This window comes from Lonchura striata, chromosome 3 (genome assembly GCF_046129695.1).
Source record: "Lonchura striata isolate bLonStr1 chromosome 3, bLonStr1.mat, whole genome shotgun sequence".
NCBI classification, from domain to species: Eukaryota; Metazoa; Chordata; class Aves; order Passeriformes; family Estrildidae; genus Lonchura; species Lonchura striata.
The window spans coordinates 77497299-77523499 of record NC_134605.1 but is presented as its reverse complement, the minus strand read 5'-3'; the positions used below and the strand labels follow the sequence as shown (position 1 = coordinate 77523499).

The 26201-nt window shown below is 39.8% G+C and overlaps 1 protein-coding gene and 1 long non-coding RNA gene across 6 annotated transcripts in view; one reads left to right on the top strand and one right to left on the bottom strand.

Moving 5' to 3' along the window:
* MAP3K7 (mitogen-activated protein kinase kinase kinase 7) overlaps positions 1–5029 on the bottom strand; it is a 47651-nt gene extending 42622 nt beyond the window's left edge. For 3 of the 5 annotated variants that reach the window (XM_021545396.2, XM_077782302.1, XM_021545404.2), the window contains exon 1: positions 4722–5029. In XM_021545396.2, the coding sequence (XP_021401071.1) occupies positions 4722–4811 (90 nt within the window). In that variant the 5' untranslated portion in view covers positions 4812–5029. The remainder of the gene's footprint in view (positions 1–4721) is intronic. The other 2 variants (XM_077782303.1, XM_021545389.2) reach the window with 2 other exon arrangements.
* Positions 5030–5481: 452 nt separating this feature from the next.
* LOC110478648 (uncharacterized) lies at positions 5482–12340 on the top strand. Its single transcript, XR_002466796.3, has 2 exons — positions 5482–5611; positions 11517–12340. It is a non-coding gene; the product is annotated as an uncharacterized LOC110478648 (long non-coding RNA).
* Positions 12341–26201: the final 13861 nt, after the last annotated feature.

The window sequence follows — 26201 nt, the reverse complement described above, 5'->3', positions numbered from 1 at the left end:
AACAAAACAACTGTCTGGTGCTCTACTATGAATTAATTTGTTCTGTTAGAGCAACCTGGAGAGTGAATTATTGTTTTAGAAACAAGATGTTGAATTATGCGGCACTCAGGGTGCAAGACTCTAACATGAGCTCTCTGGGCTGGCACTATCTAAAATTACTGGTCTTTGGAAAAAAACAATCTAGAAAAACAAGTATTCTGTAACCAGTAAAATACTGTTAACAATCCACTGGGTGGAATAAATAAGGAACATGTGAAACTTGCTCTGTTTAGTTTTTTTCTTAGGAAAGGTATTAGATATAGAACTCTATTATTATCTCACAAATATGGATCTTGCTTTCATCACTGGAACAGGAAGATCTGCGAGGTTTCTTTCCCATGTATTCTTTATGAAGTGAAGTATGAGGCTTTTATACAGAACACAAACTGATTCACTGAATGTATCTGCATGTGTAGAAATGAGTGTAAAGTGTCACATTAAGATTTTAACTAGCTTATTAGCTACCTTCTAACTCACTGCACAGTAAATTTCTTCCACATGGAATAGGTGTTGTGTAACTTCTGCTACAAATTCACACCCCAGTGTGACACTTCAGCTATTTTCTTATATAAATGAATAAAGAGAATCTTCTATTGTGTAACTAAACTACATTGAAGTAGTTATTTGAATTAATTCAGAAATGTATGTAGAGTAAAATCAGCGAAAATACTGGCATATGTTTGCATCATGTACTTATTTTTTGCCTTTGTTTTTGAATACCCAGATTTGCACCTTGAAGTCTTACTGAAAAAGGCTGAGAAATCTGACTGAATTCAAATGGATTTGTAACTACCATCCTTGGTCCTTGAGAACCAATCTTTCTGTACTCATGTCAGATATCAAGTAACACTGTTCAGATCTCAAATCACATCTGGTTCTTCTCCAAATTTCTTCCAATTTTTCAGATTGGTATTCTACAAGCGGGGATTATCCCCCAGGACACAGAAACAATGGAGGCACTAATAGCTCCATGTTCAACAGCAGCTCACACAAATCTGCTTTACCTTGTAACTGACATAATCAGACACTGCAGCTCACTAACTTTTTAAAAGTTAACGATATAAAGGGGAGCAAAACCCAGTTGCCTACTGTATTGCTCATTCTCTTGCCTATGAACTGCTTTACTCCAGAATTGGAAGGAAGAAATGTAGTTCTCAGCACACTACTCAGTTAATGAAATTAATCAACTATTTCAAAAATATCTAAGATAGGTGGATATACTATAAATTGCATCCTCTTAGTTGCTGGGACCCTAAGTAAATTTTCTAAAAAAAAAATACAATTATAAGCTCACCTCTTCATCTCAAAAGAAGATGTTATCCTAATTCTCTTAGAATTTCAACAGATTGTTGAAAATAAACTTCACTGTAAACTGCAACATACCAGTAGAGCATTAAACAACAGTTTTCAAATAACTTACATTTCAGACCATCCAAAAGTAACTTGCAACTATGCAAATATGGGATTACTTTTTTAACTTGTCTCCATCAGGCAGTGACTGGGCAGGATTGCAATATTCATGACCAGACATGTACCTTTGGCTGTGCAATCCAAGCACACATACATCATGTGATGAAGAGGTCTATGTTTTGGTCATGTATGGGACTGTTACCCAGATACCTGGTGAGGAAAGCCTGTGGAATTTTCAGGAAAGAGTGGCAGGGAGTTGGCTGCCAGAAAAATTAAAAACCAAAGTCTGTTTGTTGCTTAGATGTGGAAACTCCCCTGGGAAGAAACAACTGGAGTGTTGTTCTAGATTTAAATATGACACTTTAAAACAAGGCTATTAGGCTTTTTATTGTTGACTTGATTTCACTTAGATTTTAATTTTTCAGTTTCTAATGATTTATCTATCCAATGCTAAAAACTTAAAATGGCCATTTTCATAATCAAACACATGCATAGTAAAATAGAGAGCACTTCTGTTGAACTAAATTTTGTGTTGTTTCCCCTGTTTTAGTTTTGAAGATGCTCCTGCCGTGTCACATCGATTTTGATTTTACTCCAACTCCTTCATAACAATTGTCTCTATGGTTTACTTCATTTTAAGCACTTGAAATAACAAAAAGGCATTATGATGGTGGAGATATGTTTGACTGGTGGGAAGTAACACTACAGCTGGTCATGTGCACAGTAGCTAAAGGAAAATATGTTAATTCTTGGTTTTATCTCAGTAGAGTTCAGACAAAACTAAATGAAAAGTGTACTTATAGATTTCACGTTTATTAGCAAGGTCTCTGGGCCTGCAAGTATTCCAGAACTTCAACATCTATTAATAAACCAGTGTCAGAGTGGGACTGCTATCTGCTGACAAGACAGCCTTGATAATACAACAGCAAAGCTATGATTATAAAAGCAGTTGAGTTTCCAATGTAGATCTCTTAACACTCCATTTTGAAACATTTGAAGTTTGCCAAGCATAAATATGACAATTTTGAGACGTTTTTGAGACATACAGCCACTTAAAATCCTTGAAAACCTCTGAGCCTAAAGTGAGAGCACAGAAAATCCTCAGCAAGGATGTGTGTTTTGATGTGACTACAAAGTTGACTATTTGTGCTGAAACTGCATCCTGAGTAAGAGGTCAACACCCATAGCTCAGAAAAGCAAGACCTAAGTATGATTTCCAATCCATCTGTTTTCTTGTAAAGTAGGTCTTATTTCTTCCTCTGTGCAAAGACATTTGACTGTGTTTAACACTAGGGTATTCCCATTGTCTATAAGAACTTCTGGGAGGACAGGTTAACTCAAAACGATATGCCAGCTTTAACAAGATTTTTTTATGGAGACACTATCAAAGTTCTATTCTCTTGCTTATATCACATGAGTTTTGCATCTCTACGAAGATACTGTGTTGAGAATAACAAAACAACTGTATTAAACAAATTTTTACTTAGGCATTGTCTCTAGATACATTTTTGTACTGACAATCCTGTTTCTGCCAGTACCAGGCACATGTGTGGGACAGTCAATCTCTGAGCACTAAACCTTAGAATACTAAACTCTAGTTACACCAATTACACACTATGCAGCTCCACGTTTCCTACATGTAAAACAGCAATACAATCCTTGCTAACAACCTCCCCAAGTGTGTTGTGAGGATTAAAGATTTGTATAGCACTTTATTAATTCAAAGGGCTACATCTAACACAGCAGATGTGGCACTCACTTCCGTGAGCCATCACTGGGCACCTTTTTACAATGGATAACCAGCTTAAACTTTCTTCATTGGGTGAGAAATGCTATTTCTCCCAAAATAGGCTATTTGATCCCCAGCTATTACTAAGTGTTACAAAAACAACAAAATTACTTCACTTCAGAATAGTTAAATGCATAAAGGCAGGTAGAACAACTTGACTTACAAAAACAAAAGTCTTTATGGTTGCCAAATTCACAGAAAAAGATAAAGGCAGTATTTTGAAATATACTGTCTTCTGAAAATTCCCAGCACCCAGTGCCTGCTATGGTGAAAGCCGAAGTTATCACAACACTGCCTGAATACAGCAGAAGGTGCCCTGGTGCCCCATGGCAGATTTTAAGGTCCCTGAATTATCCTCAGGAGACCCAAGCCTAGTAGGATAATTATAAACAAACCAGTATCTAGCAAACTACTCTAAAAACCTGAGACACAGGTTATCATACCTAGAAAAGCTACTACACAAAACTCCACTTCCACACAAACTTTTTAAGGAAAACAGGGTAATTATCTCTTAAAGAGAAAAATGTTAATCTATAAAAAAAGCACAGGGACTGTTTCAGCAGTCCAGACTCTACAAGCTGGACTCATCAAATTTGTTATAGATCTACATGAAGAGACTTTATTCCTGTAGAGAATTCAGTAGGTGACAGGAAAAAACAGCAGAAATATTTTTGTGTACTTCTGAGAGTCAAACAACACTGTAGTATATAGAGACTACTGAGCCTGTTATCAAAGCATATGAGCTACCCTAGATCACACCCCCCCTACTTTCACATGAACCCGACAGATGAAAGGTACACCTGAAATAATTTCACTATGTGAATTTCACAGAAGAAAAACTTCCAACTTTGTTATAAAATTACTGAATGTGACTTCCTTAAATATCCATGAGTGCAACATAACTAGCCCATGTTAAGAAAAAAAAACCCTGTTTATCGTAACAGCTCACAGAGCTGTAAATTTAGCAAATCATTAAGAGCAGCATGATCGTTATATACACAATGGCTCAGTTTGGTGGCAGAAGGTGAAAGCAGGGCCATAGAGAAATAGAGATCTAAAAGAAACATTAGAGTTAACAGTTCCCTCTTGACAACTATGCTTGCCACCCATACTAAAGTGGGTGGCAAAATGGGAGGCGAAACTTTAAAGTCCTGACTGAATAAATCTATCCCGTTTAAACAAAACTCCACAGTAAGGCATCCAGCAGCAGGTCCGGCAGAAGTAAGCTGGCACCTCCGCTCTCAGCCAGCCAGACCGCTTTGTTCGCTGGTGCCAGCCGCAGTAGCATCCACAGGAGCAGAGAACCCCCGGTCAGGTACTGGGGGGGTCTGGCACCCCGGAGCACCCGCGAAGCCCCCGCGGACCCTCCCGCAGCCGAGGGCCGGCGCCAGGGAGGGGAACCCCGGGGGCGCTCGGGGTCTGCGTGGCGGGGCCAGGCTGGCCGCGCCCGGGGAGCGAGGGGCACGGCGGGACCCTCACTCACCTCTTCCACCTCGATCTCTTTGTAGTCGATTTCTTCGAAGTTGAGGACCGGGGGGGTTTCAATCATTTCAGCGGAGGCGGCAGCAGACATGCCTCCTCTTTCACCGCAGGGAGGAGAGGGGGCCGGGGCTACGCGAGGGTCCGGCACCAGGCAGCCGAGGGCCGGAGCCGGGGCTACGCGGGGCTCGGCGGCGGTTCCCGGCGCAGGTCGGGGCGGGCCTGGCCGAGGCGCCGCCGGGGCCGCATCCGCGGCGGCCTCGGGCCTCACTGGCGGCGGGCACAGGCCCCGGCGCCGCCGCTGCGCATCCCGAGCCCTCCCGCACCCCCGCGGGGCGCCGCGCCGACTGCCCTAGGCCGCGGCCTCCGAGCAGCTCGGGACCGCCGCGGCCGCGCGTCCGCGGGCGAGAGAAGGCGGCGCCCCCGGGGCCGCAGCCGCGCTCCTCCGCCAGCCCCGGCGGCGGCAGCGGGAGAGGGGCCGCGGCGGGGGTGGGGGAGCCGCTCAGAGCCGCGCCGCGGCCGCCGCCGCTGACATCAGAGCCGCTTCCTGCTGCCCCGGCCGAGGAGGGAGGGACGGAGTGAAAGAGCGGGGAAGGGAGGGAGGGAGGGAGCGCCAGGCGGGGGCGGGCGGGAAGCGCCGGCAGCAGCGGCCTCTCGGGCGGCCGCGGCGGGGCCACGGCCTGGCGGCGGCACCGCCCCCGCCGCGCCCCGCCGCCGCCGCCAGGGGGAGCAGCCGCGGCCCCGGGCCGGCCCCGCTTCCTGTTCCTGCCGCCGGGGATGGGCCCGGCGGGGTCCGGGCAGCTGCCAGGCGCGGCCCCGTCCCGGGCTGCGTGTACCGCCCTGCGAGCGCGGGGGCCTGTTCCCTACATACATACGCACATGCCTTTTTCCTGGGTGTGTGCCTGTATTTCTCCAGGGCAGCAGGTGCTGTACGGCGTCTTGGGACGAGGGCAGGCCTTGTGCTCTTCAGCGGTGCTTTCTCAGGGGAAACCTGTGTGTAGGAGGGCAGCTGAGGAGTGGGGGTAATGGAGCGGTTGATGTAAACAGATAGTAGTACTAAAGGGATGGGGGATGAACGTACACCTTAACCGCTCCCTCTCCAAGGGAGTCCTGTCCGCTCTTTGCCAGGGCTGTATCCTGCTCCTGTTTTTGGCTGGAGCACCCACCCCATTAGTGTTTCGGTGGGAAATGTCTGAGACTGACGCTTCAGGGCAGTCCATGGTGTGAAATCAGTGCTGAGATGAGTGAATAGAGCTGCTGTGTTCCCCTGAAACAGCTGTGCTTCATTTTTATATGTTTAGCCTTCAGGCTATATATAAAAAGTTATGTTATTGTACAATACTATTAATAGTATGTAATTTTAGTACATCTAGTAAGCTTTCCTAGATCTTCCACTGCTAGCATGCTAGTGAATGTCTGTACCTCACAAGGAAGTCTCAAAAATGTAGAGAGATCTGGTTTACAGAGCTAGCCTGAGAAAGTCACTTAAACAGTTAACTAGTAAAAAAAAAAAAAAAAAATCAAGGATGAATATGGGAAGTGACCTAATCTTATGGTGGCTCAGCTGTTGTTAAAAAGCCAAAGTGAAAGTACCTCTATCAGAGCTGCTGCACTTTGTGGCAGGTTGCCATTATGGGTTGTTTGCTCCCCTCTTGTGTTTTTCTGTCAGCTTTTGTAATTTGCACAGGGTTTTCAGATGTACACCAGTCCAGAAATCCCAGCCAAGCAGTCACAGTACATGTTGACTCTGTGGCATGCAAGATGAAACTCGTATGCAGGACTGGTTGGGTTGATGCAATTACATTGCCCAAGCAATCTGCGTATACGTGGCGAGCAGACTCATATGCTGACTGTGCTGAGTTTCTGCTGTTCATTTTTGATTTTCAGATATGGTTTGGTGTAGAAAGATCTAAAGAATCTTCTGTTAGTCCAAGTACCACAAAATCTGGAAGTAGATATCAGCAGATATTAAAATCCGAAGCAGATATTAGACCTGCTTCATCCAGCAGTGGGGTTATTCAGAACCCCTGCTTTTCCAGGTTGTTTATAGGTTTGGATGTTCACACAGACCCTGGCACCACCTTATACCCAGTGAAGTGTTTAATTTTCATTTTTTCAAAAGCCACTATTAGTGCATGTCTTGGTCATGCTGTGACACAGTCATAAAGAGCCATGTTTATACCCGGACTTCACAACTTACAGGAAAGTGTATCACTTGAGTAAGCAGCTGCTGCTGTCTCAGCTGCTGGAGTATGCAATATATTGATTATTGGAAGATGAAGAAAATGGATTTCTGAGGGATTGAGAAAATTGCAAGTTCAATAAAAACCAGACTTTTCAGTCTGGTTCATACTGGCTTCATACTGCTGAATGAATTGCTTTAGTTCTTTAAACACTTGTAGATCAAGACAAGGAACACCTGAAGTCAACTGAAACCAAGGAAAATGCATGAATGAAAAGAAAACAAGGTGTGAAAATCCATCACTGGATACTTGAAATCCATAATCTTGATACTTAGTTGTAGTCATGAACATGCTTTCAGGCCAAAAGCTTAACGTTTTATTTATTTTTTGGGTACATATGCATTGGGAAAGATGAACTACATCAGTACCTTTTAGAAAGATGGCCAAGAGGGTGGTTGTGCTTTAGACGTTGGCAGTTGGTGATCTCTGGTAAATGTAACTGAATATTTGGTTTTTTTGTTATGTTTCACAGACCTCTCCTGAGGGTATGTATCAAGCAAATGGCAGTTGCAGTCTTCTGTTTTTCAGTGGAGAGACTTTTCTGTTACCTTTGTTATACTTTGTTGATGGGTATTAAGACAGCAGAAGAGAGCATTCCAATTATAGTTGCTTGTAAGGTTCATTTCCTTTCAGAAATTGATGTGGAAATATGTATCAAAAATAATGAGCTCTTTCTTTGTGAAGGCAGAATCATCATCATTATCAAAATGTCACTGCTGTGAAGATCAGGAGGGGTTTTAAGGCTGTGGTAATTTTGATATTACTTTTTTTTTTCCTTCTTTCCCGACTGACATAATCTTAATTAGTTACAATTAGCTATTTTGTGGACTGAGTATTGGTTGTGCATCTCCAAAATATTTATTCAACAAATACAGGAGAAAAAGGAAAAGAAAAGCTATATCTGTTGTGTTTATTTTGGACAAAAACTGCTCTTGTGTTTTGGAGAAAAACCTGGAACCTGGGAAATCCACATTCTGGGTCTCAGTAGCCTCTCTCTAACATTGCAAAGTAGTTACACTGCCTGGTGGGTGATCACTTGAAGATTGTTGGAAACATCTGGGTACCATAGCCAGAGTGTGCACACTCAAAGCTGAGACAGCTGCTGTGGAGCTCTTTGTCACACCTGTCCTAGAGTATAGGGCTCTGTTTTTTCAGAAGAGACAGCAGTAGGTCTGATGCAAAATATAAACAAAGTCCACCTGGACAGCTTAACACACCTGAAGTTTAGCCCTAATATCTGCAGATCCTAATGAAAATTTATCCAATATAATATGGAATTGTACAACTTAGAATTTGGACACATTTTCATGAATACAGACAAAAGCACAGATACATTATCCTGGCTACCCTTTGTCTACCTCCCTTAAAGTTACTCTGACAATTTTTAAAGAGGGGTGAAGAAGCATTATTTTCCACTAATTTAGAAAAAAGCTAAGTGATTTCTTCTTTCAAAAGACTTCAACTTTTGTTGTATTTTTAGTATATGCATTTTTTTAAAGTGGTTAAAATGTTTCACTTTAGGTGATTGAAGATTGAAACTAGAAAACAGTGGAACATACTGGATGGTATCTGCAACTGTAATGTCCACATCAAAAAATGTTCCCTTCTAGATTAAGCACAGGAATGTTTCTGCCAAGTCTAACTCTATTTTGTCCCTGTTAAATATTGTCTTGTAAATATGAAGTTACGTTATTTCAATTTGTGGGAACCCTTTGTGATTAAAGAGCATGTCTCCATAGTAGTATGGAGAACACTATGAAACACGTGCCCCACAAATTCATATCCCAGCTAGGAGGCATCCAAGAGGAGCCCACTGCTTGTTCCAATGCAGGTGCAGTGGAAATACCTCATGAAGACAGAACACTGTGACTATATTGAGAGATTTCTGTTTCTCTGCATGGCCAAGTTGTTGCGTAATCCACTCTTCTCATGCAACTCCTTTGGTTTGTACATTAATATTTCCCAAGAGCAGGTTGCAATATTGTGTGTGATTCTACTTTGAATCTCAATGAGTTCTTCAATTATGTCCCGCATTAATCGTTTGCAAAGTCTTGGGAAACATCACAAAGGTGTCTTCTGCCAAATACATTGAGATAGCATGCCCAGCATGCTTCATGTATTTTTATTGCTTCTTTTGCATTCTGGGAAGACTTCCCCACACTATGTAAAATCTCCTAAACAGCTATTAATTCCTTCAGTGGGGGTGTTCCTTATTATTTGTGATAAAATGCATATATTAAAAATACCCTGAAAAAAGCTTTGCAAAATAAATGCGTGAGCTGCTTTGCTAAATAGGAAACTCAGTTGTATGCAAGGAATTGTATTCACTTTAGTAAAAGGAAAAGTTCTATTGTATGAGTATTACAGAAACTCAAATGATCACATTTGTTTCTGAACCTTATTTTGCCTCTTAGTCTGAGATGTGTTAGATCTCCAAGATTTTTCTAGTAGTCTAAACCAAAAAGAGAGCCAGGAAAGTCAAATAATGCAGCCACTGTGCAGTAAGGGCAAAGTAAAGGTGAGAGACTGTATAGATTCAGTCTTGTAACCAAACAAACACATTTTCTCTGGCACAGCTATCATCAGCTGGACTTGGCTTGGGAGAAAGGTAGTAACAAATTTCACATGGAGAAGAAAGAGATAGATGACTGTAGACTGGTTGATCTTGAGCTGAGAAGTCTGAAAGATATGGTACATGAAATTGCTGATGGAAGATGTGTTAAACAGAGGTGTCAATGTAGGTAGCTATAAATTAGCAAAGGTATTTTAGAAAGATGCAAAAACAGATCCAGACATCTAAGTGTCTATTACTCTGCTCTCAGTAGGCTTTAAAATAAAATGTAATGGAGAGAATATTAAAGAGCATGGAAGTAAATAGAATGAACTGTCACATCTTTTTAATCAAAGGTTGATTATCTCAGATTAGCAAAAGATCATTTTTTATATATTCAGTGATATTTTTAGGCAAGGAGAATGGGTAGAAATAGTCTATCTTGAATGTATTTGATATATTGTCTTGTAGAAAATTGTTAATTAAGCTGGACATGATAGGAATCATTAGAAGAACTGAAAGTGGGCAAAGAAAGTAGGGGAGTGGTTAGGAGACAGTAGATACTATCAAAAGGGAAGTATTGGAATGAAGTTACTAATAAAATCTTTTTTTCATTATTGAATTTTGAGAGAAAGCCTCTTAGTAATTTCATTAACAGTGTTGATAAGAAAATTAGGAGTATGACAGTGATTCTGAAGACACAAGTTTAGACAGCATAGTTAATGGAGAGAAGGAAAAGAATATCAAATGGGAGAAATTAGATGACTCCAAGGATAAGAGAAATAAAGTGTCTACTATTTAAAATATTAGAATATGCATTCATGAATTAATTTGAGAACTCATAACATCTTGTTATCCTGTGAAAGAGTTACGAAGAAGAGGTGAAGATTACAACTTGCATGGTTTAACTGGTTTTAGGAGGACTGTGAGTCTTGTATGTAATGCACCTAGAAAATGTGCAAGCTTATATATCCCATCTGATATATCCAATAAAGTTATAAAGGTTTATGCAAGCCTCATCTGAAAGGCTCTACTGTGTTAGTACCTGCCTTCCAAGAAAAATGAATTGAGACCTAACTAGTTGCAGAGAAAAGCTGCAAAGATGGTAAAGATAAGACAGGGCTTACCACAGAAGGGAATATAAAACAACTTGGCATGTTTAATCTTGCGAAACAAAGACAGAGAGGATATATGTTGCCTCTTTAAAGAGACTGGAAAGATAAAGATAATATGGAGGTGAACAATACTGATGGAAAGTGATATTCAAGTAAAAGGAAACTCTTGCACAAGAGCCCTGTTAATGCATGCAGATTGGAGACCTGTAAATATTCCTTGCAACTGGGGCAAGTCACTTCACTGGATGGTCCTGATAAGTGAAATTATTTGTCATAACGATCTGTGAAAGCAAAGTAATGTATTCATTTCCTAAGGAGGTATCTTTTAATCATATGTTGAATAAAAATGTGCTATTAAAAGTGTAAATAATGTAACAAATTCTTATTGTGGTATTTCCTTACCTGAATATAGATTGAAATTAACTGCATGTTCTTAAGAGTAAGTAAGTATTGCATTGAATTGTGTGAGTAAGACGGTATTCTAAAGAAGGAAGTGAAATTGGAAGTAGGAGAAATTTTGGTATTTTATTTCTTGGAGAAGTAGTATCATTATCTTTCATGCTTTAAAGCTTCTAACTCATGAATCAGAGCATGTGAAGGGAATTTTAAACAATATTGGGAAAGGGAGTTTACAGCCTTGTGTGTTCTATACTAGACACAAGAGTGGGTGGAGTATCACAAAGCATGGGAGCGGTGGAAATAAGAGGGTAAACTGTTCATGATCTTCATCACATAATGGGGATAAGACATGTAGTCTGAGAGCATGTACATTAAAGTTCCTGTATATGAGCAACGTACCTTCAAAGTTTTTCTTCTAGAAGATCTGTTCTGTTATTTAAAGGAGAAATGGGAATAATGCTGTGTGTGCTTGCTTTCTGTTTTCATACCAGCTAAAGCTGACAGAAACAAGGAACAAGAGAAGACTCAAGAGAGAATCTCATCACAAGTATTCTGGTACTTAAAAGGCTTCTCCAGAGAGGATGGAGTCTCTCTCTTCGTAGGGAAGAAAAAGTACAATGGGTACTGGTTGTGCCAGGTTTCATCTTGATACAAGAGATATTTTTTTTACATTAAGAATAACCATTGTCTAGAACAACATCCAGGTTCATGGTGAACTTGCCTTCACTGGAAGTTTTCAAGACACAACTGAGCAGGGTGCTAGATAATTCATCTAGCTTCCCTTTCCCGCACAAGGTTGGACTAGATAATCTTTTAAGGTTCCTTCCAACCTTGGCTGTACTATGTTCCTAGGAATATGCTAGCAGGATGGAAACATCTCACAGAAGGCACCATGATTCTTGTGTGGCTTGCAATAACCAATGGAACAATGTGGAACCTGCCACTCCAGCCTTGTTGGGTGCACAGCCACGTCCTCTGTGTGACTCTGCTTTCTTGTTGCTTGTGGATGTGTTTGGAAAACAGCCTATGAATGCACATGGAGGACCCAAGGATGCCACCAGATAATCATATTTCTAATTGATATGTGAGTCATATGTTATGTGTGCTGAAAGTCAGTGTTCTGTAATGTAAAAGAAAAATCAAAAAGATCTGGTTCTTTTACAGAAGTACTTGTTAACACATTTTGCCATGTATCATTAGGACAGTATTTCTTTCTAGAAGGTATCTTTAAAAAATGATCAGTCAAAATCATCTATAATCAAGAGAACACATTTCTATCAGTGGAAGAATAAAGCCAATAAAATTATAGAAGGAAGTACACAGTTTATAATTTTTTGTGTTTTCTCTAGAAAGGAGAGAATTTCTTGTTCTAGACTAGAAGCTTCTAGTCCTGTTTCGTAAAAGCAGCCTTCTTCAGGCCATTACTGTAGCTGTTGCTTCAACAGATCAATGTAATAGATGTGATGAGCCAGTTAACTTGCTAAGGCCTAACTTTTGGCATAATCTCAGCATTTCATTGTCTAATTCATTTACCTTTATGAGACCTGGAGGAATGTGCCCTCTTGTGAATATCAATTTGTGTCCATTGGTCTCTACTCATGAAGAGTAAGTTGCTGGTACTGCCACCACTAATGGCATCTGAGCTGACTGGTATCCTGGAATAATGTATGCATTATAGGCCAGATCACATTGTACAAATCATACGTAAGACATATGCAATCCAAACAACAGCCAACAATGTTAATACTGTCAGCATGCAAAAATAGAGAGAAAGTCTGTAAACTGTTATACATTAACTTTCAGTTTAATGTCATCAAAATGTGATTCCCTGAAAGTTAGATGGTTTCAAAGTGCTTTCTCTGATCAGTAAGGAGAGACAGGTGTCTTCAGAGGGCATTTATTCTCAAATTACTCTTTGGAGATATCTTTTTCTCTGCTGCAAGCCCCTGTGACAAACTTCAGTTAGAATTCTAGGGCTTAGTTCAGCTTCCTACTAATAGTTATTTAATGACTTTGAAGGCCCCCAGGCATTCTGTGACCTTTGCATGGGGCTGATAAACGTGATTCAGGTCATGAGCTGAAGGTCCGGGAAGCATATTCTGGGGAATCTGAGATGATGTTAGATTGGTATGCATGGGCAATTGGGATGCTTACCCAATTTCTTACTGAAAGTAAGGTGAAGGGAATCCCACTATTGGGATCTGACCCCAGCCCAGCTAAAGCCAGTATCAGTCTTAGTAGAATAGCTGTATGTGGATGGGTCCTCAAACTCTAGAGGTCACAACGTAGCTCTATGTGAAGAGTAAACCTGAAGACAATTTTGTTAATTTCTTGTGAGTTTGTTTCTGCACTGTTCCCATCAATGGCAGGTTCTCGACAGCAAAGAAGACAAGCAAGTTTAGACTTTGTTTATATATTGAAGGAAAATATAAAATAACCCAACAAAATCCCCAAAAAAATACTCTCCTCCCCCTCCCCCCCACCCCGCCCCATTGGTCAACATCCGAACAACTTGGGAAAGAAAGAACTAGTTGTTCTGCTTTATTAGGGACATTAAATTCAGAGATGCCTATAAGAAGTTATATTTGAAAGGGTGAAAATTGCATTTAATACACCTCTTAAAATATGATGGGTGGCCAACTACTCCTGACAACCAGCAATTACTTAATCATACAAATTTCTTTCACTATGTGAAAGAAATGGAGAAAACCAGATGAAAATTCCCTTTGGGGATCTGAGGATTTGATAACCTTATTTCTTCAGATGTAGTCAGGAATATTACTGTCTCTAATATCTACATCAGTTGCAGAAAAGCAATAAAAAAAGTAATCTCAAAGATCCTGGCATTAGTTTATTTGTGTCATAGCCTTTAACTTTATGAAGCATTTTGTGTGGGTGGAATTTGACATGCCTGATGCAATTGTTCTCTTGATTCAGTGTAACTAGAGAAATAAATTTGAGGCAAATGGAAGTCAAGTAAAGAATGAAAGCAAATGTAAAAGGAGACATTTTTCTTCAAGGAAGTTTTTACAGCAGACTTCTGAAAGATTTCATCTGGAACATGGATTCTTCAAAAGGAGTAATTTGACACTGGAAAAAGAAATCATGCACCACATACATTGCTGTGTCTGTTTTATTTGTCTTAGTTATAATTTTATGCTTATATGGTGAGTATTTCCTGAAATTGCACAATGGAAGAAGCCAATACTGATGCCATTTTTATTTCCCCACAAGGTGGTACTGTGGTACTGACTATACAGCTCTTGATTTGGTTGTAGTTGATTTATATCTGTACCCCCTTCTGCACAGATTTTTGTTTGCAAAGAAGAAAGTTTCAGTATTAAAATCAAATTTCACTGCACAATGTTCTTAAGACTCTTTTTCTTAATGTGCCTTTTCCAAACTTTTTTCTCATTAGCAATAAATTTTATTGCAAGTTGTGATTGACAGAAAAATCTCCATTATTGTTGTTTAGATTTTTTCACCTTTTATTGCATTAAAAAATACTCTGTTTCAGACTCCTCTGACTTCTAACTAAAACAATAGCTGTTGCAAGTTTGTTTAGAAATTAATCTCTTTTTGTCCCCCTTTAGTTACATGTAAGTAAAGAGGTACCTACAATTAATTACAGACATAAAAATAAATTATAAACATAAAGTATATAGGAGAATGCAGTTTTTTTCTCTCCTGAAAATAGACCTAACCACTGTTAAGTACAGGAACAAAACACAATTAATAGTTTGAATCCATCTCTGTGGCAGTACATGGGGTTCTTTCAGTTGCTTGCAGAGGTCTGTAGGATCTATTGTGAACAGCTCTATGTGTTTGCACCCCACCATTGCATTTGGTAAGTTTTCTGTGGTCATGTCTATACTTCTACACTACTGTAATTTGTAGTTTATATTAGAAAGTGGAATAAGACTAGTGGAGACCTGAGCCCTGGGCCAGGTCTGGGGGTCTGCATGCTGCTAAATCATCAGCATAGTCCTTGGCAGGGCTAAGGACTCCCCAGACAGAGTTTATCAGGGTTTGGCTGTAACCTGTACTTTATACAGAAGAGAGTTCAGCTGTATTGATATGTGCTGTGCAGGAATTATTGGTCTCAAGAGCAGAGGACAAGCCTTGATCCAGTGCATTCATCAGTATCAATGTAGCCACTGGGATACAGTGAATAATCCTTATGCTCAAAGCTAAGGATGGACTCAGGCAGATTTTGCTCAGCACAAACTGCTTTTTTTATGGCCCAGCTTTTCATCCATGGTGCTTCTCTGTGTGGCTGTTTCTATGCACTCTTGAGGCATGGATATACCAGAGGCAGCTTGATAAAGCAGTTACTGTACAGATACTGGTTGTATGAGTTATCAAGTGTCAGGAACAATCTATACTTAAAAAACAGGAAGGAACATCAAAATGGTCTCCAGTTATATAAAATAATAATAAAAAATTAATACGCATGGGGACTTACATTTAACTATTATTTAAAAAGTTCAATGGTCTATGCCTTATTTAGTGATATCTAAGAGCTTTCTAAGAATAAGTTATACAGTTTTCTCTGGGTTTTCTATATATTCTTCATGAATGAAGGAAATACATTGGAGAACTGGGTGTGGCTATTACCTTTCAAACAGCATCCCACTCCAAGTTCTTGTGCTCCATGGCAGGCCAGGGACAACAACGTGGTTTAGAAAAGTGAGCCCCAAGCAAGTCCCAAATTAAGGGGATGCAACCATGTGGCACTACACAACCTGTATGGAGGCAGAGTGAATGCCTTGAATCTATGAGCAGGACTTGTCAATGTTTACAGCTTGCCCTTCATGGCCTCTAGGTCAGAGGGTAGAACTAATCCTGCTAGGGTGGAAACATGACAGGAGATACTCCTCTTTTTGGAATATGTGGCTTTCCAGCACTGATATGAGGGTGTGAGAGACATGGAAACACAAGATAGGGGCTAAAAGAACTGAAAGGACCTTGGTTTCCTGGCAAGTAGTGCTTGCACAGCAGTTCTGTGGGATCTCTTACTAGTATTATGGTCATATTATTGTGCCAGAGATAGCATGGAAGCAGGATAGGAAGAGGTACACAAGGCACTTCTGCTCAGATATTCTGTACATTTAAAAATGGGCACCCTTTCTTCAGGCATCAGATCCCAAGCAAAGAATTTCTCTATGATTATGTCTTCTCAAAGTATGAAGTTACGGTCTATTAAATGGCCGTACACCCTACTTGGAAAATGGCCTATCAGCATTTTCAGCTTTTGGCTTTGCTTTTGAACAATCTCCATGTATTATTATTGATAAAGGCTTCTTTCTTCCTACTATTTTCCCTTATTACAAAGAAGTTCCCTGAATTCTGGGACTTTCCTGCAAATGTAAATGCTTAAAATAACACTTTCTTTGGGCTTTTTTTGGTTTAGATTTTCATTTTTTTCTTGATGGAGATAATAATACTAGTTCTTCATGAGAGAAAAATATATCCAGTGCCCTGGGAAAAGTGTTCTGGACCTGGTAGCAATGTCTCAAATGTGCTTGAATGAGATCTAACAAGAATAAGCATGTGTCTTAGCCAGGCTCTTGAGACTGCAGGATGGGAAAAATACGCTTGAAGGAATTGCACTGAAGTGGTTTGCCAGTACTACATAGATAGGATTGCTGGTAGGGATATTTAATAGCATGAGTATGGTTCTTGTTTCCAGGACTTAGAGTTCATAAAGAACAGGTGAAAAGAGATTAAATGCTTCTCTGACATCATTTTTCTATGTCAGAATTTGCTGTCAGTGCCACAAGTCATCTTTGCAGGGGGAAAAGTGAGCTACATGGCTATGAGCAGGAAAGGGAGGCATGCCTATGCCCTATAATCTGAGAATCTTGTTTCCCATGACACTAGATCCCAGTAACAGTATTTCTTTGTTATAGAAATGCACTTCAGAGATTGAATCAAAGCCATACAAACCAATTTTAAGAGTCCTACTTCTGAAAGGAGAGGAATATTACACAAAGAGTAGCAGATGTTGAAAATATTTGCCCTCTGGCTTCCAGTTTTGGTTTCTATTCCTAAATGGTCCTTTTCTGAAGCCTAAGAAAACTGTTAAGCTGGACTCACACCTGCACAAGCCAGACTCAACTCACATGCACCATGAAACATCTGCAGACTCTGATGTAAAGCAACCCCACATTTTATGAGCCATTTTGGGCTTTAGAGAACCTCTACTAAATCACAGCTTTCGTATTATAGAAAGAGATTGAAGGGCTGCCAATTGGAGATGACCACCGAAGGGGACAGCAGGATCAAGATGAAAAGAAATCTCCTAATAATGTACTTAAGAGGGAATAGATCCAATAAAATGACCTTTGGAAAGTCTCATATTCTCCTGTAATTTCTTTGTCAGTTGCTTTAAGCAAGTCTACAGGATGCTCCAGGGGGAAGTAGCTGACCTTCAAAGCTTGGAAGTCCTTGTACTTTCCTCTTCTGCTTTTATACTTTTTTGGAAGAATTCAAACATATATCTAGTCACCCACTGAAGAACGGATTCTGATTTATCTAATAAATCATAGAAATTGCTGGTCAGTTCTACCTGGAAATGGAAAAGACCTCAGATAAAAGCCTTTATTAAGGAGCCAAAGACATTTTAGATCTCATTTGGCCTTCATGCCCTACTCATTCCTCGTTGTTTTATCTAGTGGTGCTTTGCTGATACGGTTATTATCCTTCTCAGCTACTCTAAACAGACAATATTAATTCTGCACTGTTTTTCTACCTCCAGCCCTTTTAACAGTTAGCTCTTTAAAACCCTATAAGGCTAATTACCCTATGATCGCTCTGTGTGTTTCTCACCTGAGCAGGCATACTCTGGTTCCCTCTAAATCTACTTGTTCCATTTTTTCCCTTGCCTTCTTTTTTGTTCTCATTACTCTTTAGAATTTGTATCCTTTTTCCAATATCAGGAAAACCTTTTTGTCCTCATCTTCTGAGTATTTTTTTTCTATTCTTCAAGAAGCAAAATAATCCCAGAAAGAGGTAAATAGGCATGGAATTGAATTGCTCCTGTGAGGTGGGTTCAAGACCTACGTTGAAATATTTCATTGAATGTCCATTTTGACATTACAGACTGTTTTCATTATCATATAAAATGGTTGTCCTAAATTATTTTAATGATCATAATCACTGGTTTTAAGATCTGTGGGTTCTTCTTTAAAAACTCAACTCACCACTTTAGTTACTTCTTTCTCTCTTCATTAGTAATCCCCTCACATGCTCTTTGTTACAGTGTTGTTTCATCTCATGTTTGTGTGTCCTAACTAATTTAGATATTAAGTCCTTGGTGACTGACAATATGTCTATCTATGCAAAGCACACTTAAATAAATAAATTTAATAATAATTAATAATAACTATGCCAGCTGAAAGCTGTGCATCTGAGCTCGCAAGGACGACACTGACATTGATGAATTTGTTTTCAGGAACAATGCTTGCTTTTACCCTGCCTTGGCTCTTTGGGAAGAGCTGTTAATGGCTGTTGTGCTCTGACAGCTGCCAGGTCCCCCTCTTACAGTCCTCCCCACCAGAGTCACTCTGCCTTGCCCCTCATCACTGGACAATTTGAGATCCATCCTTTGGAACTAACACTCTCCTAAAGGTGATTGAAAAACAAGAGGAAAGCATGGAATCTGTTTTGGGGGAGATGATCCTTGAAAATTTCCCAAAATCCCTGTGCATAACTAGTTCCAGTATTTCCCTTTCTGACAGTAAAATTTTTGCATCTTTGTTCTCTGTGTGGAAAATTGTTTTTTTCTCTTTCTCTCTCTTCCCTCCCTTCCCCAGTTTCTTATGTGCTAAAGGCTTGCAAAGCAAGTTAGCACTTTTGTAAAACAGGCTCTGTAAACTCTCGGACAGAATCATTAAAACTGGCAGGAGCAAATTCTTGTGGTGTGTGCTAACAGTTGTCTAAGCTTGAACATGATTTAATCTGTCATTCCTGGTGGGCACTACCTTGTAGGAAAATAATATTATTTCAGATATAATCTTTCAGCTAGTAATAAACCTCAGGAGTGGTCTGGTGGGGAAGGGGGACAAGTGAGTCTTTTCTAAGCAGACGTAAACTGGGGAAAATCTGTCCTTCATGTGACTGCCTGAGAAATTGTGACTTCTGGTAGGAGCAAGTTATTCACAGTATATATTGCCATTTTATTTTATTATAAATACAAGAGATTATTTGCATGTATTTTCTTTGGTCCATTCCAGAACTCTAACTGCAATAAGCCAGGAAAAGAGTAGCTGAATAATAAGTAGCAAAGGAAGAATAATTACTGTAATTTCTATGATTATTAATTCATCTGAAGATGACAATTTTTGTCAGAGATGGTAACATCTAGAACGTGTTCACTGTGGTAGCAGTTTTACTGTCATCAAAATCCTGAAGTATTTACTGCCACAAATGACATTTGTTCTTCCAGTTCACCCATGGAGAAAAGGGGTGAATGTTCATGAGCTTCGTTTTTTGTAAAATCTTTATTTTCTTAGGTAAGTATGAAATACACTTTAGAGAAAGTTGTGGGACGCTTGGTGGAATTCAGGAGCTGCAAATTAGACCACAAATCAGTTCTTTTTCGGACAAGTAACTTTTCTTCTTACACCATAAGGCTTCATTGTGACAGAACTTTGTGAGGTCCAAGGAGTACTTTGAATATAAACACTGCAATCTTGAGCTTAATTCAATATTTTGTGGAGTCAGTGGAGAAAGTAATATAATTTGTTCACTGTAATCAGCTAGTAGGTATCTCTGAAGGTCTGATTACTTCATGTTCAAATAAAATGCACTGGTACAATCCAGATGGGAGTTGATGATGGCATATGTAACAAAGCTGGACTTGCTTAGGATGGAGTTTTTAAACCAATCAGAGATAAAAGAAAGCATTATCGATGGATATGGCTCCTTGGGAGCTTGGTCTGAGTGAGAAATCCAAACCTAAACTAAATACTGTGTCAAAGAAAGGTTATTGCATTGTAACTAAAACTTTTTGAAATCTGCAGAGCCTCCAACATAATCTTCTGCGTCTCACAGGCTTCAGGGTGTCCAGTCACTTTTCAAATACAAGCTATTTTTGGCTTCTGGGGTGAGAGGCCAGTATCTTTTCCTTCCCCCATTCCCCATCATTTCCCTTAACAATAGCAGAGGTATGGCCACTTGTGGCATCTTTTCCACTTTAGGGTGGTGTGTGATCCATTAGCAGTTTGGAGTTGCTGTCAGTGGGCTCAACCACCACAAAGGTGCAGCCATGATTTGAGCAAGAGTGGTGGATATTGAAGGCTGCACTGTGCTGTGTGCTGCTGCTGGATTATTGCCATACTGTCTGGTCCAACCATTTCATGGCTGCACATAGATGCTAATGAAGTCTTGAGAAAGAATTATTTCCTGAAGAGCCTTGTCTTTTAAGAATTCTGTTAAAAGATAAGCATTTACCTCATTGGTACTTGTTAGGTGCTTCTAACCCTGAATAAGCAACGTTTTTGCCTGTTCCTCCTGACTTTTTCTTCTAGGCAGGACAGCAATACCTGAGAGACTTTTTAACAGGTTAAATTTGCAGTTTATCCCAGGTTCTCATATTCACTATACTGAAGATCCCCTGAGCTTTGTGTGAAGCAAAGAAATGCTACGTAATGGTCTTCTAAGTTTTTGTTCCTTTTGACAGCTAAATACTGAGTCATTGTGAATAAGGCTCATCTGCCCAAGCACAGCTGTCTGTAACTGAACTAATTGTCTTTCTTCATTAATTAATGAAGAAAATTAGGCACTTCTGGGATGCAATTTGTTTCATACCAGAGGAGACACCTCGAAAATACAAGAGGTCTTATGACTTGTTAGTTTCAAACATTGTGACCTAATTAGATCACTATAATTAGTTCAGGCCATGGGAAAGATTGTTAAGGCTTAGGGGACAACAGATAACAATTTATAGCTTTACTTGTAAGAGGAATCCCGGTAATCAATATTTCCATGTTTTCAAATGCTTTACAGGAATTGCATTTCTCATAATTTCTGTCCTTTTATTCTCTTGAAAAAAGCAGTGACAGGATTCCTTTCTTTCCAATCCAAATGTAACTTCCATCCATATTTTGAAAAGGCAATTCTACCCAGGGATCCCTCAGAATGAATGAGCTGAAACTGAAAGGTGTGTGTGACTCAGACAAATGCAATGGACTCAAGACATGACTAACTGGATGCTATTTTATGAGTAATACAAGAAGTCAGAATAAATTATTTGGTAGTCCCTTCTAGCCTTAAAATCTATCAAAAAAACCTGAACAAGTTCAGTAAAAATTTAATAGTGTTTTACAGAAATTACTTTAAAACCCTGAAGAAATAATAGTCATTAATAGCCTTTTTATATATAGTTTTCACTATATATTTCTAGTGCAAGAAATCCTATAGAGAGGGTATTTTTCTTTTTAAATTGATGATGTGAAGGGGGCAAAAAAAGTCCTCATTTGAACGGTCAATCCTGGAATAGCAAAATGCACACAAGCAAAAAGCTTGTTTCCTAGTGTGGATGCCTCTTATGCATTTGCAAGTAGGAAGAACAGTAATTTAGAAATGAGAGGGGGATCTCATTTTATCGTGAATTTTTAAAGCATCACTCTGTGTATCATTTAGACAACCTTTGGCTCTGACTGCTGAGTACAAATGCATCAGCCAGTATGTGTGGGCAGTGTGAGTCTTTCAATTTTCCTACTATATAATAATAAAAAAACAAATGGTGGTGAAGCCAGCATTTAGGTCTAGAGAAAGAAACTGTGATAATGCCATGAATCCTTGCACTCAGGGATCAACAGTGATGGCATACAAAGCAGGCATAATGACAGGCAGATTTTTGCTTATCGAGTGTTGATCTGAGCCACAGGCACGCTTATCCAATCTTATTCTTATCTCGTGGCTCCTGTACCCTGACTAATACTTTTAAGAAAAAGAGTGGTGCTTTAAAACATGGTAACTCAAGCCTATATTAAACACATTTGAAAACAAGTTAATTATTTTGGGTTAATATCACAGATTTCTGGCCTTTCTTCCTTCGTTCCTCTTATTCCCCTCAGCTATATCTGTTTTATGTTTTAATATAATATATTGTACTGAAGAGGTTGTAGTTTCAATTCATGCTAGTGAAAAAAGAATAGAAATCCAGAGCTGCTGCACTACTGTGTGCCTTCTGGGGATCCCTGTAGCAAATGTGACTGGAGAACTTCCCTTCATAGAATACAGCTTCTTCATTATTACTGGTAAGGGACATGAATAAATATCCCATAATATAAATACCTACTCTGCTCACACAAACAAATTTTTAATGACAAAAACTATGGGTTTTATTGCTTTTATTAGCAGTACTTGCACAATGACAGGACTAAGAATTGCTCTTACAAATTTTATTTGTGGTGAGACATGGGTATTTAAAGAAGATCAAATGTAGAAGGAGAAGATGACTTCAATAATTTTTAATAATCAGACTACCACATTTAGGTTTACAGGCTGGTTGTAGATAATACGATGGTCCAAATTAAGAGAATTAGGAATGAGAACTGTCAGAAACAGTAATAAATAGGGAAAGAGTCAAGCCACTAATCCCATTACCATATTCATGAAAATTATAAAAGATAGTCAATGAAAGATAAAAGATAGTCAATTCAGTGGTACATAAACATGGACATGTTGACTCTAGAGAAACTTGGCAAGGCCAATCACATGGGTAGAATAATAATTCTGATGGCATAAACCCTGCATGGTAAATTGGCTCAAGGAAGATTTTCTGAACTGCTCAAGACTCAGAAAATATTTTCTGTTCAAAGTGCTTAAAGGGTAAAGCATTACTTGTAGGTCTATATAACATACTTGAACTATGGAAGCTCTAAATGATAGAAAAAATTTTAAAATATACCAATGATGATGCTTAGTGATGTGAAGAGAAATGGGATAGTGCTGATAATGATACTGTTGCATAACCTTTTCCTCTGTGTGAAGGGGCCCTTTTGAATCAAAAGTGTGGGTATGCCATAGCAACGCCCACAGTACCTTCCCTGCCCTGCTAGGCTTGGAATTCTATCAATATTCCTGTGACATTTTGATCCAAAATGGAGCACAAATTATGCGAGGCTTGAAGACTGTTTATTATTGCTGGAGTAGAAAGATACAAATTAATAAAGAAAGCAGCAGCAACAAAATGCTGCCGGTCACAATTTGTGATATAAAATTAAAGTAGACAGCCCAGAGGAGCTAGTGACAATAAGTAAATAACATTTACAAATATGCTGGAGGGAAAAAAAAATAAAAAGCAAAGGCAAGAGAAGCAGTCAGTCTCTTGATAGATGACAAGGGTAATAAAAAGCAGAGGGATGAGGATTTGCACAATTCTCTTATCTTTCTGTCCTTGTTCTCACTCATGCATCCTAAACTTGAAATGTGATCCTCTCATGTCTAATGAGAAGGGACGTATAGTATAAGGGAAATAAGAAAAGCAGACATATTCCAGTGCCTTCACTGCTGCTTGTGTGAGCTTATCACTATACAGGAAACAGAAAATCTGCAACCCTGTAGCAAAGCTCAGGCCAAATGCCTGGCAAGGCTCACAGCTCTGCAAGAAAATCCTGCCTTTTCTGCTGGGTCTTCGCATCTAGCCCCACCAAGTTCCCACAGTACCTGCATCCTGATGTAAGTGAGCACATCACAGCCCTGTGTGACTACTCCATGGTGGACAGCTTAGAAAGTAGCAGCTCTCAAGCTTATTTCTGCCTCTGTTCAAGTTCCTCACCAAAGGCTTCATGTGCCTTTTTCCTACCACGTGCCCCTGCACTACCAGTTGTCTAAAACTCTTCCACATTTCATGGAGATGTGCATCACACAAAAAAAGATAGGATACACTTGAGTGATTTTTTCAACTTCCCAGATTCTCTCTGAGCGTAGGTAAGACTTTCAGAAGAACACACTACCAAAACAGCCCTCCAGTCTTTGTGTTTTCTGCTGAGGTCTCTCTAGGTGCCATCAGCCACTTATTTCAGCAGGTTATTCCAGAATTCCCATAATAATATTGCCACAAAACTGCCTTGGCCAGTCTGTCTTCACCTCTTGTTTTCCCAGCAGCTCTCTGTTACTGCTTTTCCAGGACTCACTTATTTCTCAGTGATATTCCTCTCTCTCCTCCCTCCCCCTTTCCTCCTAAACATCCTTTTCCCCCCTGATTTTCCCAGCAGCAGCCTCTGTCTCCATGTCAGCTTGGTGCCTCTGCCTGAATTCCGTTGTTAAGAGAAGTTACTGGCGTAATTTACAATTACATGGTTATGGATTATGGAGCTCTGTTTAGTATTCAAATCCTTGCATTTCTCAAGTGGCAGAATATAATAAACTCTAAGTTTTGCCTTCAGTGGAAGTTTAACAGTGGAAGCAAGCCCAGTTTAAGTTTCCACTGTGTGCAGAAAGGAAACTAGAAAGATTTATGGAAGGAAGATAACAAGAGCTTGGCAAATAGGGGAATTATCCCATAGAGGATGGCTGTGTTCCTCAGACTGCCTTTCCTTTGAGCTGGAGCAGCACTGGCCTCCGGGGTTGTTCAAAAGGGGTCTGTCTGCAGACTCACAGTGCTGCAGGAGTGTGACAAATGCAGCCAGAAATGTACTGGCAGCTGGAACCTCCCTGGGCCTGTAAGGTGTTTCTAGACAGAGAAGAGTGAGATTGAGGGGCAAAGGAAATAATGGAAATAATAAATAAATAATAAAAGAATAAACTTCAGGTGAAGAAGGTGCCCAGGCTCTCTGGACACTGAATGCTGGAAACAGATGAAGCCGAGGGAGGCTCTCCCATCCCCAGGAAAGGGGCCAGTCAGTGTCTAGGGTTGTTGGGCTGACTCAGGTGGGACTTGGTGCCCTGAGGGGTCAGAAGGGAGCAGATCTGGTGTCCTGCTGCCTTCAGGGAGAGCCCTCCAGGAGCCTTTGGAAGGGAAGGTGTGTGGAGCTGCCTGCAGCTCAGTCAGCAGACACACTGAGTGTCCCTCAGCAGCTAGCATGGACCCAACAGGGCTACGCTGCTCTTGCTAATGCAGCAAATGTATTCAGTGCAGGTTGCCAGGGATGTGGGCTGGGTTAGCCCTTGGATCCTGCTCAGACAGAAATTTAGGGCAGCAGTGGGTGACCCTGGAAGCTGGCTGCTCGTGCTTCTGTGGGCTGGTTCTCCATAGCCTTCACTCAGTGCAAAGCTTGGAATAATCAGCACCTGTAACATACCAAGGTAGATTAAGTAATGCAAAGTGTTTTTCCACCCCTGATGCAATTATGAGCTATCCCTCATTTTTCATTCAAATAAATACATTAAATTTTGTTGCACTAATATGCAATACTTACAATAGAGTTATGAGAGTTCTGTTTTGACCTTGTGTTCATGTTCCTTAATCATGTGTTTAGCACATGTATCATATATGCACTGCTTCCATCTAGAGAAAAAAAATGTAGAGAAAGAATTGTAGAGAAATGCAGTGAAGAATTTTAAAAAATGAAATTCCCACAGCAATACTGCTGAGCTGGACTGAGAGGACACACTATACATAAAAACCCTTCCACAAGAAAAGCATGTCATTCACATTATGCTACATGATACAGCTAATATCTCTTGGAATCATAAATTTTTGATCTCATGATTTCTGTGTGTATAAAATTTTCAGAATTTGTGCTGTGATAGCAATCTTTTCTATTAATTTACCATCTAGTTGCCAAAACAAAGCACTGTTTTTGTTTTATTAGTTTACCTTTTATTTACTGCATTCCTGCTTTACCAGAGGTGTATTAAATTATTAACAGGTTATGTCCATGTTCACAGAAAAGCTAAATTGAATCCAGTACAATGTGGACTTATTAAAAGACTGGCTAACAGATTTGCTTTTCCCACAAAACTGCACTGTGGTTTCAAGTATTCCTTTTCCAATTAAAGCTATTTATTTATTTTGATTTCTAGCAGTCATGGTGAATTCTTGACAGTTGTATTTTTTTCCACAGAAATGCTCAATATTTTTGCAGGAGTAAAACTGCATGTTTAATTGGTTATTTTAACACCTTTAGTGCAATATCTCCCTGCTTTAATAGGCCTATAATTTTTACATGTAGGCCCACTATTTTCTGTGGCATGAACATTGGCAGACTTCTCAAGTGTCT